General features: G+C 37.9%; 1 protein-coding gene across 3 annotated transcripts; it reads right to left on the reverse strand.

Moving 5' to 3' along the window:
• Positions 1-778: 778 nt before the first annotated feature.
• LOC140970111 (kinesin-like protein KIN-1) lies at positions 779-12,268 on the reverse strand. 3 transcript variants are annotated; one of them, XM_073431706.1, is made up of 16 exons: positions 12,151-12,268; positions 11,836-11,984; positions 5,431-5,533; positions 5,271-5,314; positions 4,043-4,072; positions 3,848-3,970; positions 3,730-3,755; positions 3,530-3,611; positions 2,900-2,941; positions 2,790-2,823; positions 2,576-2,651; positions 2,293-2,506; positions 2,121-2,212; positions 1,820-1,934; positions 1,560-1,739; positions 779-1,112 (listed from the first exon to the last, which is right to left on the reverse strand). In XM_073431706.1, the coding sequence occupies exons 2-16, from the start codon at positions 11,959-11,961 to the stop codon at positions 1,002-1,004; spliced, it is 1,398 nt and encodes a 465-aa protein (XP_073287807.1). In that variant the 5' UTR covers positions 11,962-11,984; positions 12,151-12,268; the 3' UTR covers positions 779-1,001. The 3 variants fall into 3 exon arrangements, with proteins under 3 accessions (XP_073287807.1, XP_073287812.1, XP_073287797.1); XM_073431711.1 differs by having other exon boundaries at positions 11,836-11,979; positions 12,151-12,227; XM_073431696.1 differs by having other exon boundaries at positions 11,836-12,003; positions 12,151-12,203.
• Positions 12,269-12,648: the final 380 nt, after the last annotated feature.

Below are 12,648 nucleotides of genomic sequence, written 5' to 3' on the forward strand. Positions count from 1 at the left end.
ACATGAGAATTGAACAATATTTTTTTAGAAGTTACAAATATCATGTAATTTATTAGTGTATCATTGTGGGAAACACTTGGATATTATTCGACCACATATCATTGTAGGAATATTTAGATATTATATTAAAAATAAAAAAATTAATTTATTATTTTTATGTTAAAATATGGTATGATAATTTAAAATTTCAAAAAATTAAATAAAGATAGAATAATAGTTTACTGTGAGAGTTTATCAATAGAAAAAAAACATATTTACTATAATTGGTTTTCATGATATTTTTTTTATGTATTTTTTATTTTTCAAATTACACCGTCATCCCAAAAGTAATCATTCTAGGATGCTAGTGTACATCTCATTATTATTTAGGCAAAAACTTGTGTGAGACGATCTCACGGATCGCATTTGTGAGACGAATATCTTATTTGAGTTATCCATGAAAAAGTATTACTTTTTATACTAAGAGTATTACTTTTTATTATGAATATCGATAGAGTTGACCCGTCTCACAGATAAAGATTCGTGAGACCGTCTCACGAGAGACCTACTCTGTTATTTATTAAGTAAGAGAAGCCTAGAGAAAATATTTGACTAAGACGAAAAAATCTTTTTTGTTTTACCAATATAAAATTTATATTATATCCACTATTTTCCATATGCAAAAATACTAGTAATATAGAAAACTTTAAAACCATTTCGTGTATTTCGCTTTTTCTTTTAAATAAATATTTTGTATATAAAAAATTCAAAATTTTATAACAGATCAAACCAATCCCATCAGCTCTTAGTCTGGTTTTCGGCGGGAGGGTCAAAATGTTTCCAAATAGTGTGTGCATACTAAAAATGTGTGCAGGCCACTTCGACATCTCCAAAAAAAAATCTCAACTTGGAGCGTTGTCACGATTATTGAACAGCAATAACAAATTTCAGATTAGTATATTTGATGCTTTGTACTGTATTTTGAGTATTAATGTCCTCGAAGCTTCGTATCTCACATCTTTCTATGGATTCCATCTACAAATCCTCCACAGGAATGGTGATGATTGAGTAGTTATGATCTGGTTTTTGAGAGCCTTGTTCTCCTTCTCCAAAGCCAACTTGTCATTCTTGAGCTGCGACCAATGTCATAGAGTTGATCCCAAGCCGATAAAAAGGGTACGTAAAAGAACAATTCAAAGAAAAATCTAGTGAATCCTGGAATGCAAGTAAATAGCGCAAACAAATGCACTCGTGTTTTGGTTCACGCCATCTCGACTAGCAGCGAATGCTTGTCAAAACATTGTGACTAGTAAGAGTAGATGGTCTTGCTTTTCTTCTTCTTGTTTTTTTAAACCTAGTGCTCGAAGCTTCTGTTTGGTAATAGGTAGATTTGAATTTTGAGACACATGTAAGCACCATAACTTTGCATGGTGTCTCCAGGATTTCGACTTACAACAGAAACGAAAAGTAAATTATATGTGTAATTTTTTTCTGAAAATAAAGTCTCGCCCTCCACGGCCAACTTGCTGAGTCTGTCCCTGGTATAGAGGAAAGTAAAATTGCAAGACTTAAATCATTACCTCTTCTACTTTGGTAGCAAGTGATTCGACAGCTTCTTGTAATGATGAAATAGTGGTTGATATAACATCTTCATAAGCTGCTTCAGTTTTTTCCTTCGAGTTGGGGTCGAAGAAAATTCCTTCCAAAATGAATAGCTGCTCAAGCAGTTGGACATCTTCGATCTTCATTCTCTGTTTCATCTATATTTAGGACACAAAATTGTTTAGATACAGAGAGACGCAAATCATTTACTGGTCAAAATTTGGAATACAAGGGTAACCTTTTCCAAAATCTTCTCACATGACCCATCTTTGATCAATGAGACTGATTCAGGACTGTTGGTGTCTTCATCTCCTTTGAAATTTACTAGTGCTGATGCCTTTATATGCCTTGCTCTGTTCAAAGATTGAAGAAATCAACTCTACCAGCACAGTTTCGGTAAAAATAACTAAATAAGCATATAAAAAAGTTTGATTCTAGATGTCCTATTCCTGTTCCATCACACCTAAATGTATAGAACTCGAGATTGGAACATTATTCAGAAAAGGAGACCCATGACGACCAAAAGTAGATTTGCATACCTTGAACCAAATCGAAGAGTGGATAAGGTCTCTGACGCATTTGATGGGCTTGGTGAGCAGCAGCAGAGCAATGTAGTATGGGAGTCTCCTCCCTGTGAAGTGCAAGGTAATTTCATCTTTATGAATGGTTAAACCGGTGACAATCAGATGGGGTTCGTGGAAAGAGACTAACAATAGCATCCTGCAAAATCCGTGTAAGCTTAGAGTCACGATAGGGGATATGATTCCCCCTTACTGTTGAAGCACAAGTTAAAGCATTTATCACGTTTCCAAGTGCTGACAGTGATTTGTTGATAGTTTTTGCTTCTTCAAGAACTCTGCCTCCAGCTCCAGTCCTCTCTGCTTTCTCAGATCCCGCTAAGTCTACAAGGATTAACTTTCCAGACCTGTCCCAGTTTCCACGCACATAAAGAGCTAATTCCAATAATTTAAAAATTTTGAAGCTGAGAATGTACCTTCTCTCCTTCTCTAGTTCCAGCTCGATTGAAAATATGTATATGCAGTGACTTCTACTGCTGACTACATTCATTTCTGTGCAGGTTAAATTTTACATAATTCCAAAACAGAGCGACGAATAGAATTCGATAGAAAGGTGCTAGCCTGCTCCTTGGGCAATTTGGAAAGAAAAGTAATGTACACAAGTTGAAAAAAAAAAGATAAAAAGAGTACGGGTGTCTCCAACGGCTCTGTTTGCTATTCCACTCTGCATAAAGAAGAACCATTTAAGTTATAGAACACAAAGAATGAACAGCGAGGAACGTATGGAACTTATATCTTACCGAAAGACAATGTAATGCCTCAGCAGAATCTGATACCGGGATCTGGAAAACAAAATCAAAGCTTGTAAAAGCTAGACTGCATGATCAGAGTTAATTTTAAAGGGGGGGCCATTGCAGGAATGAGAGGTATAGAAAGTTGATGAAATTTAAAATAGTAACTGCATATTCAATACTGAAGGGCAAGGGAATATAATCTGTCCTCATGACTCATCCAGGTGCCATGCAATAACATTCTTTGTCGCTCAATCTGTTACAGTTTCATTTTCTTCATGCATATAACCTATCTGAATACCAGAAAAACTTCTATATATTTATCGCCAGCTACTTGATCCGAGAAATAAAGTTTCATCCAGAACTTTCCTATTATTCACGCATTTTCCGAATGGAAAATAGCTGTCATCAAGAGTTGGTGTGAAAAAAAACTGTGATCCTGGGCAAGAAAATAGCAGCAAAAAGGAAATTCCAATTCCAGGCCAAAATCAATCGAACAAGTTTCTCTTATGGACTCTCCTTCAGCAGAGGCTGACAATACTCTGTCATTGCCGATACATGTACACATGTATCTTTATCTATATCAGGATGACGTCTCAAGCAGAAATATTCGGGTTAGGAGGGCGGAAGGATCCTCACCTCTGTCACTCCAGACACAAATATTCCTTGCTCCCTGCTCTCCTTAATCTGCAAATTGTCCTTGGACAGATCAAAAAGGTCCCTGAGGAGTGAAAAGCACCCATTAACACATAATATGTGCCAATTTTCCAATATAATATCAACGTCCAACTTTGAGATGGAAGATCAGGCAACTGCTGATAGTTTCAGGTGGTGCAGACCTTACTCTCTCCATGTATATTTCTACCTGAAAACATCAGGAGAAGAGTGTCCCTTTGAGAGCTAAAAATTAATCATGTAAACTGCTAAGGAGAGTTTATCCTCTTAAGGCCCTCATACCATTGACAGTTTAATCATATACTTGGACATGTCGTTTGAATGTTTAATCATGTCAAAAATGCCATCCACCACTCTTGGTAGCAAGCCTTTCTCTTTTTCCTCACAATCTATTAACTTTGGTCCCTGAAACAAAAAAGACTGAGTAAGATCTTTGTCAAAGAATATTGAGTGAATATTTCATTGCAATTACATTACCTCCATGGTGTAAGTTTTTCCTGCTCCTGTCTGGTTAAAGATGCAAACGAAACGGTTCATTCTTGGGTATAATAACTTTGAGAATTTAGTAACAGGTAAAAAATGAAGAAAAAGATTTAAATGGTATGTTATCCATCTTGACAGTTGATCCAGAAGGGGTAATGGAGTCACAAGAGAAAGACGAGGAAGGCAAAGTATTTTTGAATTTTGGTTAACATAAAACTGGAATTTTCATTCGGTATTATGATATCCAACCAAAGGAAGAATGGAGAGACACAGAGGCCAGGACAGAAACAGTAGACAAATATATTCTCAATTTTTTTTCCAGCAACTATATATCAACCAGAACTTGTGAGTTAGAACTTCTCTGTGCACTTTGTGGTTGCTGATTAAGGGTACTCATGTACAATCATCAAAATTCCATCAACAAAAATCTTGCAAAACTTCTGAATTGTCAAACTAACAGCAATAGTTATGCCGAAATATAAAGCTACATCCTGCAACTATGCCCTGTAGATTCCCACAAATGCTTTATCCAATGGTTGAGCAAAAATAACTCAAATATACTAAAAATAGAGCTACATTCAGAAATAGATTTATATGCAACAGCGCAGGAAAGAATCATAAACAAGCCACCAAATAATTCTGAATTATTTGACATAAAAAAAGATGAAATAGTTGAACATGGTACACAGGCATTCGGTATTTCTCATTATGCACCAAAACATATAATGGATTCTGAGCACAAAGGATCGATAGTTCAGTATCTTTTCATATACATATGTTCACACAAACAATAAAAATCAAATTGTGTCATATATCCAAGATTGATTCCACAACAAAATGTGGGGTAGCTAATAAGCTTGAGGGTTCTCCTGTCTAAAAAGTAAAAACCTAGTTTTTTTAGTTTGGCTGTTCCTCTTGGACTTATCACCTGACGATTGTAGTCCCATCAGAGGCCAAATAGGGGCAAATATGGGAAAGGACTGTGATCGAGTCAGCGTCAAAAGTGTGGCTCATGTTCACATTACAGGTCGGATGTAGGTGCATGCACCAAATAGTAATGAGTAAATAAAAGTTGTTCCAATGAGCCGCAGTGAAAGTGAGCTTCTCAGGGGGTGAGCAATGACGATTGATACATAACATTGAAAGCTGTCATCTTTTAGCTTATGGCCTAATATTTGATACACTGATTCATGTAATTTCATAATCAAACAAAGAATTTCACCTGTCCATATGTAATGATGGCACCATTCACACCATTAACAATACCTACAATTTTTTGACTGTTAAAATATGAAGTTAAATTTGAACCATTATCTAGATTAAGCAAAAAAATAAACAAATTAGAAGTATCAGAGAAAATGGAAGACAGAACAGATTTTCACCCTTTACAATGGGTAAAGCTATGAATTCATATATGTCGGCCTGCTCTGATCCTTGATAGAACACTTTATCAAAACAAAACTCCACTTCCTCTTGCTTCTCATCCTGCCATGGGACAAATTCAAGCATGCTTATTTCCCCTATTATCCATCTCTTGCTTCCTTACCCTCTTTTTAAATCAATTATATGCTCTATTCATATACAGATGAACTCATGCTTATCAAATACAAAGACACCAGTTAAGTTATAACCTCCAAAGAAACAATAAAAATACTTTTAACCTCAGCATAGATAAATTCACATTAATTCAAGCTCAAACTCATAATAAATTTTTGAACCATGTTCATTTGTTTATACTAAATGTGAGAAAAAGGTAACGTGACAACATCAAGATCCAACTTGTCTATGAATCTTTTACATGAAAATGAAATTAAATCTGATCTCCATGCGACAGCCAACTACCAAAATTATCTGGGTGTATGCACCCCTTAAATCCACAAAATCCACAAATGAAGTTTCAAGAAAATTGTAGAAACTTATGAGGGTTTTGGGAGATATTATTTCATCACAAAATTAAAATAGGGATCTAACTTGCGATATTTTACGAAAAAAGGCAGTCCCTTTCAACTTCTGTATTTGAACTATTTCATATCAATTTCGGAACATTTATTAGAATTTGGATTATTGATGTTTTATCTGTTTGTAGTTTATAGGCTCAACTCAACGTTGTCGACGTCATTCAAGATCACCCAGTCATACATATTTGACCCCATTTCACTTGATCACATCATCGAATTTCTCATCACTCATCATCCATTTCATACATAGAATTAATGAGGTGCATGGTCAAGCGAAAGAAATAGAGAGAGAAGTGTCGTATCAACTCAGCACAAACCTATACGACACTATAATTTGTTGTATACCCCAAACTGACATGTCCCACCATCACACCAGGTCAAGCATCTGTTGGGGAATTACACCCCCCGAAGCGGTGCCAACCACGATGATAATATAGTACCCAAAACTTGCGGAATAAAATAACCAACAAGAACACAAAGATTTACGTGGTTCACCCAATATAGGCTACGTCCACGGAGCACTGCAACTTTTATAACTGGAAGAAATATTACAACAAGTGTATACACGAATACACTCAATATTTCTCACACTCCCAACCCGAGTATACCGAGAAAATAATTTCTCTAACTCACACAAAGAGAATTCCCGCACTCAAGAAAAAAATACACTCTTTTTTTCTATGCACTCTCTTTTTGTCAAAGCTAAAAAGCTTTTGATTTTGGGATACAATAATTGAAGGAATTGAGCTCTATTTATAACTAATTCCCTCCAGCAATTTCTGTAAACTTCCGATGTGGGATGTTGTTATTTTTAATATTTTAATTAATGTGGGCCCCACCCACATTTATTAAAATCTTTCCTAACAATTCTCCCACTTGAAGACTTGATTTCAATCATGTTTTCACACCATCAGTGCAGCAGCTCATATATCTCCATTTATACTTGCAGTCCAACTGAAGTTGAACACAACTTCAGTTTGTCCATGGTTACCGTCTTCGTGAGCATATCGGCTGGATTTTTATTTCCAGGAATCTTCTCCAGCATCAACACTCCATCTTCCAGCACTGATCTGATGAAATGGTACCTAACCTGTATATGCTTCGTCCTAGCATGATAAACAGGATTTTTTGCTAAATGAATAGCAATCTGACTGTCACAGTATAATGTGCTATCTTCAAGCTTCTGACCCAATTCCTCCAGAAATGATTTCAACCATATCATCTCCTTGCTAGCTTCTGTAACTGCAACATACTCAGCCTCAGTAGTCGAAAGCGCAACAATCTTTTGCAGCTTAGACACCCAGCTTACAACTGTACCACCTAATGTGAACACATATCCAGTAGTACTTTTCCTGCCATCCAGGTCACCACCCATATCGGCATCGACAAAACCCTGTAAGCCAAATTTTGATCTCCTGAAGCATAAAGAACAACTAGCAGTACCTTTCAAATACCTGAGAATCCACTTAACTGCTTCCCAGTGTTGCTTTCCTGGATTACTCATAAACCTGCTCACAACTCCCACTGCATGTGCTATGTCTGGTCTTGTGCACACCATTGCATACATGAGGCTTCCGACAGCAGAAGCATAAGGAACCTTATTCATATAAGCCTGCTCCTGCTCCGTCGATGGTGATTGTGCTTTGGTTAGTTTGAAATGACTAGCCAAAGGAGTACTCACAGATTTAGCTTCATCCATATTAAATCTGCTAACCACCTTTTTCACGTACTCTTCTTGAGATAACTTCAAGAATCCATTCACCCGGTCTCTGAAGATCCTCATTCCAAGGATTTGCTTTGCAGCACCCAAATCCTTCATGGCAAATTCCTTTGATAAATCTTTCTTGAGTTTATCAATTTCTTCCAGACAAGCTCCAGCTATCAGCATATCATCTACATATAGCAGTAGTATGATATAAGAACCGTCAAACTTTTTCACATAACAGCAGTGATCAGCTTGACACCTTAGGAATCCATTTTCACTCATGAATCCATCAAACTTCTTGTACCACTGTCTTGGAGCTTGTTTGAGACCGTACAAGCTCTTCTGAAGTTTGCATACCATTCTCTCTTTTCCCCGTACTTCAAAGCCCTGTGGCTGCTTCATATAAATTTCTTCATCTAGGTCACCGTGAAGAAACGCAGTCTTTACATCCAACTGCTCCAAATGTAAGTCTTCCTTCGCCACTAGTCCAAGTACAGTCCTGATAGTGGTTAATTTAACCACCGGAGAGAAAATCTCGGTGTAATCAATTCCTTCCCGTTGTTGGAAGCCTTTTACAACAAGTCTTGCCTTGTACCGCTTGCTACCATCATGCTCTTCTTTTAACCGGTACACCCACTTGTTATGTAACGCCTTTTTGCCTTGCGGAAGTTCTGTCAACTCCCACGTCTGATTGGATGACAGTGAATCCATCTCATCTTCCATGGCCAACTCCCACTTGGTTGAATCATCATTTTGCATTGCCTCTTCATAAGTCTCCGGTTCACCTTTGTCTGTCAGCAAAATATAGTGAAGTGCAGGGGAGTATCTATCAGGTGGTCTAATGGTTCTCAAAGATCTCCTGAGTTCAATCACCGGAGTTTGTGGGTCATCATCTTGTGCAGTTTCTTCTTCATCTTCCTGGTTACTGGTTTTCGATTCATTCACAGGAATGTTTGTCAATGGCACTTCATCAGTCTTCTTGACTTCAGGACATTCATCTCCAGCTCCAATGTCTGACTTGTCCTTGTACAGAAGTTTCTCATTAAAGATTACATCCCTGCTCCGAATGATCTTCCGATTTTGGTCATCCCAGAAACGATAACCAAACTCATTATCTCCATAACCAATAAAGAAGCACTTCTTTGATTTCGGATCAAGTTTTGTTCTGCTTGCTGAATCAATATGAACATAGGATAGACATCCAAACACTTTCAAGAAAGAAAGGTTTACTTCTTTGCCGCTCCAAACCTCTTCGGGTATTTTGTAGTCCAGTGGTACCGAAGGTCCTCTGTTGATCAGATATGCTGCAGTGTTAACAGCATCAGCCCAGAATGATTTTGGCAATCCAGAATGCAATCTCATGCTCCTTGCGCGTTCATTCAAGGTCCTGTTCATCCTTTCAGCTACACCATTCTGTTGAGGTGTACCAGGAATGGTTTTCTCCATCTTGATCCCGTTCTGTGCACAATATTTCTTGAACTCATCATCTTCATATTCTCCACCATTGTCAGACCGTAAGCACTTCACCTTCAAGTTGGTCTCATTTTCCACCATGGCTTTCCACCTTTTAAAGGTCTCGTAAACATCAGATTTATTTTTCAGAAAATAAACCCAAACTTTTCTACTCGAATCGTCAATGAATGTGACATAGTATCTCGAGCCTCCAAGGGATGTCACAGGAGATGGTCCCCATACATCAGTATGAACCAGCTCCAACTTTGCTGCTTTCGGTTCTCTACCGCCTTTTGAAAAGCTCACCTTCTTCTGCTTTCCAAAGATACAGCTTTCACATAGTTGGTGTTCAACAGTCTTTAATTCTGGTAGCTTTCCTTTTGACACCAACATCTTCATTCCCTTCTCACTCATGTGTCCAAGTCTATAATGCCATAGACTTGAATTGGCTCCAGCATCCACAGCTGCTAAAGTGTCTCTGCAACTGGAAGTCATATACAGTGTTCCAGTTTTCTTTCCTCGAGCAACAATCATGGCTCCTTTGTTCACTTTCCAGGAACCATCACCGAAGGTCACATTATGGCCTTCATCAGCGAGCTGTCCCACCGAGATCAGATTGCGTGTCAAATTTGGTACATGTCTGACTTTGTTGATTTTCCAGACAGATCCATTTGACATCTTCATCCGTACATCACCCATACCAACAATTTCCAAGGGTTTTCCATCAGCCAGGAAAACTTTTCCGTAATCGCCAGCGATGTAATTATCAAATACATCGCGATCACCAGTGGTATGAAACGAAGCTCCCGAGTCCATAACCCAAGAATCAACAGGGCTTTCCATGGATAATAGCAGAGCATCATGTACTTCATCAGTGACAGCATTGGCATTATTCTTCATTGATCTGCAGTTCTTTTTCAGGTGACCAGTCTCACCACAGCTCCAGCACTTCATATTCTTTTCAAAGATGTTTTTGTCTTTTCCATTTCTTGACTTGGATCTACCGCGCCATCGGTTGGAACTCCTTTCACCACTCCTGCCTCTTCCTCTGTTATCAAGATTTAGAGCAGATCTCGATGATGTTGCTTCACCCGAGTCTTTCCTGCGAACTTCTTCAGCAAGGATTTGATCTCTAACATCATTGAGTTGTAGTTTCCTTTTTCCAATAGAGTTGCTAACCGCTTCCCGCATCGGTTCCCAAGTTTCTGGTAAAGACGTCAGAAGAATAAGTGCACGAATCTCATCATCAAATTTGATGTCCACCGATGTCAGCTGGGAGACAATCGTGTTGAATTCATTTATGTGTTTTGCCACCGAAGCACCTTCTCCCATCTTCAAGTTGAATAACTTCTTCATGAGATGTACTTTGTTGTTTGCCGATGGCTTCTCGTACATGTCCGATAGAATGGTCATCATCTCCTCCGTGGTTTTGGCCGCCGCCACGTTATGCGCCACGTTCTTTGTTAGGGTCAATCTTATGACACCTAAAACCTGTCGGTCAAGGCGCTCCCAATCATCATCCTCCATCTTGTCCGGTTTCTGTCCTGATAGAGGTTGATGCAGCTACTTACGGTAAAGATAATCCCTTATCTGTAACCGCCAGAACGAAAAATCTGTTCCATCGAACTTGTTGATTCCCGGTCCCGATCCATCATCTACGGCCATCACTTCTCTAGCCTTAGCAAAAAATCTAAAAAATCTTTTCTGATGTGGAAGATCAGACAAAGCTGCAACCACAGAGCATACTCAGAATTCTTAAGAATTTTCACAACAAGGCTCTGATACCAGTTGTTGGGGAATTACACCCCCCGAAGCGGTGCCAACCACGATGATAATATAGTACCCAAAACTTGCGGAATAAAATAACCAACAAGAACACAAAGATTTACGTGGTTCACCCAATATAGGCTACGTCCACGGAGCACTGCAACTTTTATAACTGGAAGAAATATTACAACAAGTGTATACACCCATACACTCAATATTTCTCACACTCACAACCCGAGTATACCGAGAAAATAATTTCTCTAACTCACACAAAGAGAATTCCCGCACTCAAGAAAAAAATACACTCTTTTTTTCTTTTCACTCTCTTTTTATCAAAGCTAAAAAGCTATTGATTTTGAGATACAATAATTGAAGGAATTGAGCTCTATTTATCACTAATTCCCTCCAACAATTTCTTTAAAATTCCGATGTGGGATGTTGTTATTTTTAATATTTTAATAAATGTGGGCCCCACCCACATTTATTAAAATCTCACCTAACAGCATCTCTAATTGTTATCTCTAATTCATTCATAAGGAAATATGAAGAAAAACTTGATCTACTCTCTCGAGTGTGCATCAAGCATTCAAGCTCATGACAACGGAAAGTAAAGTTACAAGTCGGTCAGCCTATTGGGACTAAAACACAAGTCCAATACCGTTTTAGGTATTTCATGGTCCCTCGTGCAGATCCATTTCATTTTGGCAAATTACCTAGTCATGCACCCACTAACAACGTAACCCCACAGTAACCAACACACATGATTAGAGATCCAGTCAAACACAACATTAATTGGAAAAAACACCAAAGTAACCAATCTTATACCCTGAATAAGCTACGTAAAAATGCAGAATCGCATTCATACAAAGTAACACTGAGATAGAGTGATAAATGCGATCTTCTACCTTGATTATAAAGAATTCAGAATCAACACCGGTAATGCAGACGGCATCACCATGGTCGGACCTTTCTTTCTCATTCAGAGGTCTGAACAGAGCGCAAACTCTTATGTTCCTCATCCTTTTCAGCATGCAAACTAGTACAAAAACCTGCCCTGGATTAATCGGAAAAAGCTAAAAAAACAGACTCATTCACAAATTCGTATCGAATTCATTCAATAGACGAATCAGTTGCACGAGATTAAAGCAAATCAAACGTGCGTATAACATGAATGCCCCCAATGCTGTGGGTGCTCGTTTAGAGAGAGAGAGACAGAGGACCTGACTGAAAAGCGCGCGGACGAAATTCCCTTGGAAAACCAAGGAAAAATCATGATTAAATGACTTTATTACCCTTCCCGAGGGTAAAAAGAAGTGAAACTGGAATCTAATCTCCCTGGGTAAATAAAAAATAAAATTAAATGTAAATTGCCCCAAAAATGATCTTTTGCGAATAAATTATAGACTATGTAAAATATATAATTGTATCTCTTGTGGCTAAGTAATACGGAAATAAATTGTTCAAACAACAAAACACGTATTTTATGGTTATCTAAATGTGGTTGACACGTGTCTTTGTGTCAAAACATGCTGCAAAAATTAATCATAATAGTCATCACGACAAAACAAATATGAGTAATCCACAAACTCCATCTCAAAAAGCTTTACGCAAAGGCCGAGTAAATAATAAGTTATTCAAATTTTTCCACATGTAAGCATCATTTGTCAGTGATAAAAGGAAGTAAAACTCGTGCAGTGATACAATATTGGACATCCTAA

This window comes from Primulina huaijiensis, chromosome 2, assembly GCF_012295235.1.
Source record: "Primulina huaijiensis isolate GDHJ02 chromosome 2, ASM1229523v2, whole genome shotgun sequence".
Classification (NCBI taxonomy): domain Eukaryota; kingdom Viridiplantae; phylum Streptophyta; class Magnoliopsida; order Lamiales; family Gesneriaceae; genus Primulina; species Primulina huaijiensis.

Bases quoted from the DNA above. Each gene is read 5' to 3' on its own strand.
- LOC140970111 (XM_073431706.1), bottom strand. From the start codon at position 11,961: ATGCTGAAAAGGATGAGGAACATAAGAGTTTGCGCTCTGTTCAGACCT. The intron at 1,740-1,819 runs GTTACCCTTGTA...TCCTAAATATAG, and splicing joins GTGAGAAGATTTTGGAAAAG to ATGAAACAGAGAATGAAGAT. The intron at 1,113-1,559 runs GTAATGATTTAA...CATTGGTCGCAG, and splicing joins TTGCTACCAAAGTAGAAGAG to CTCAAGAATGACAAGTTGGC.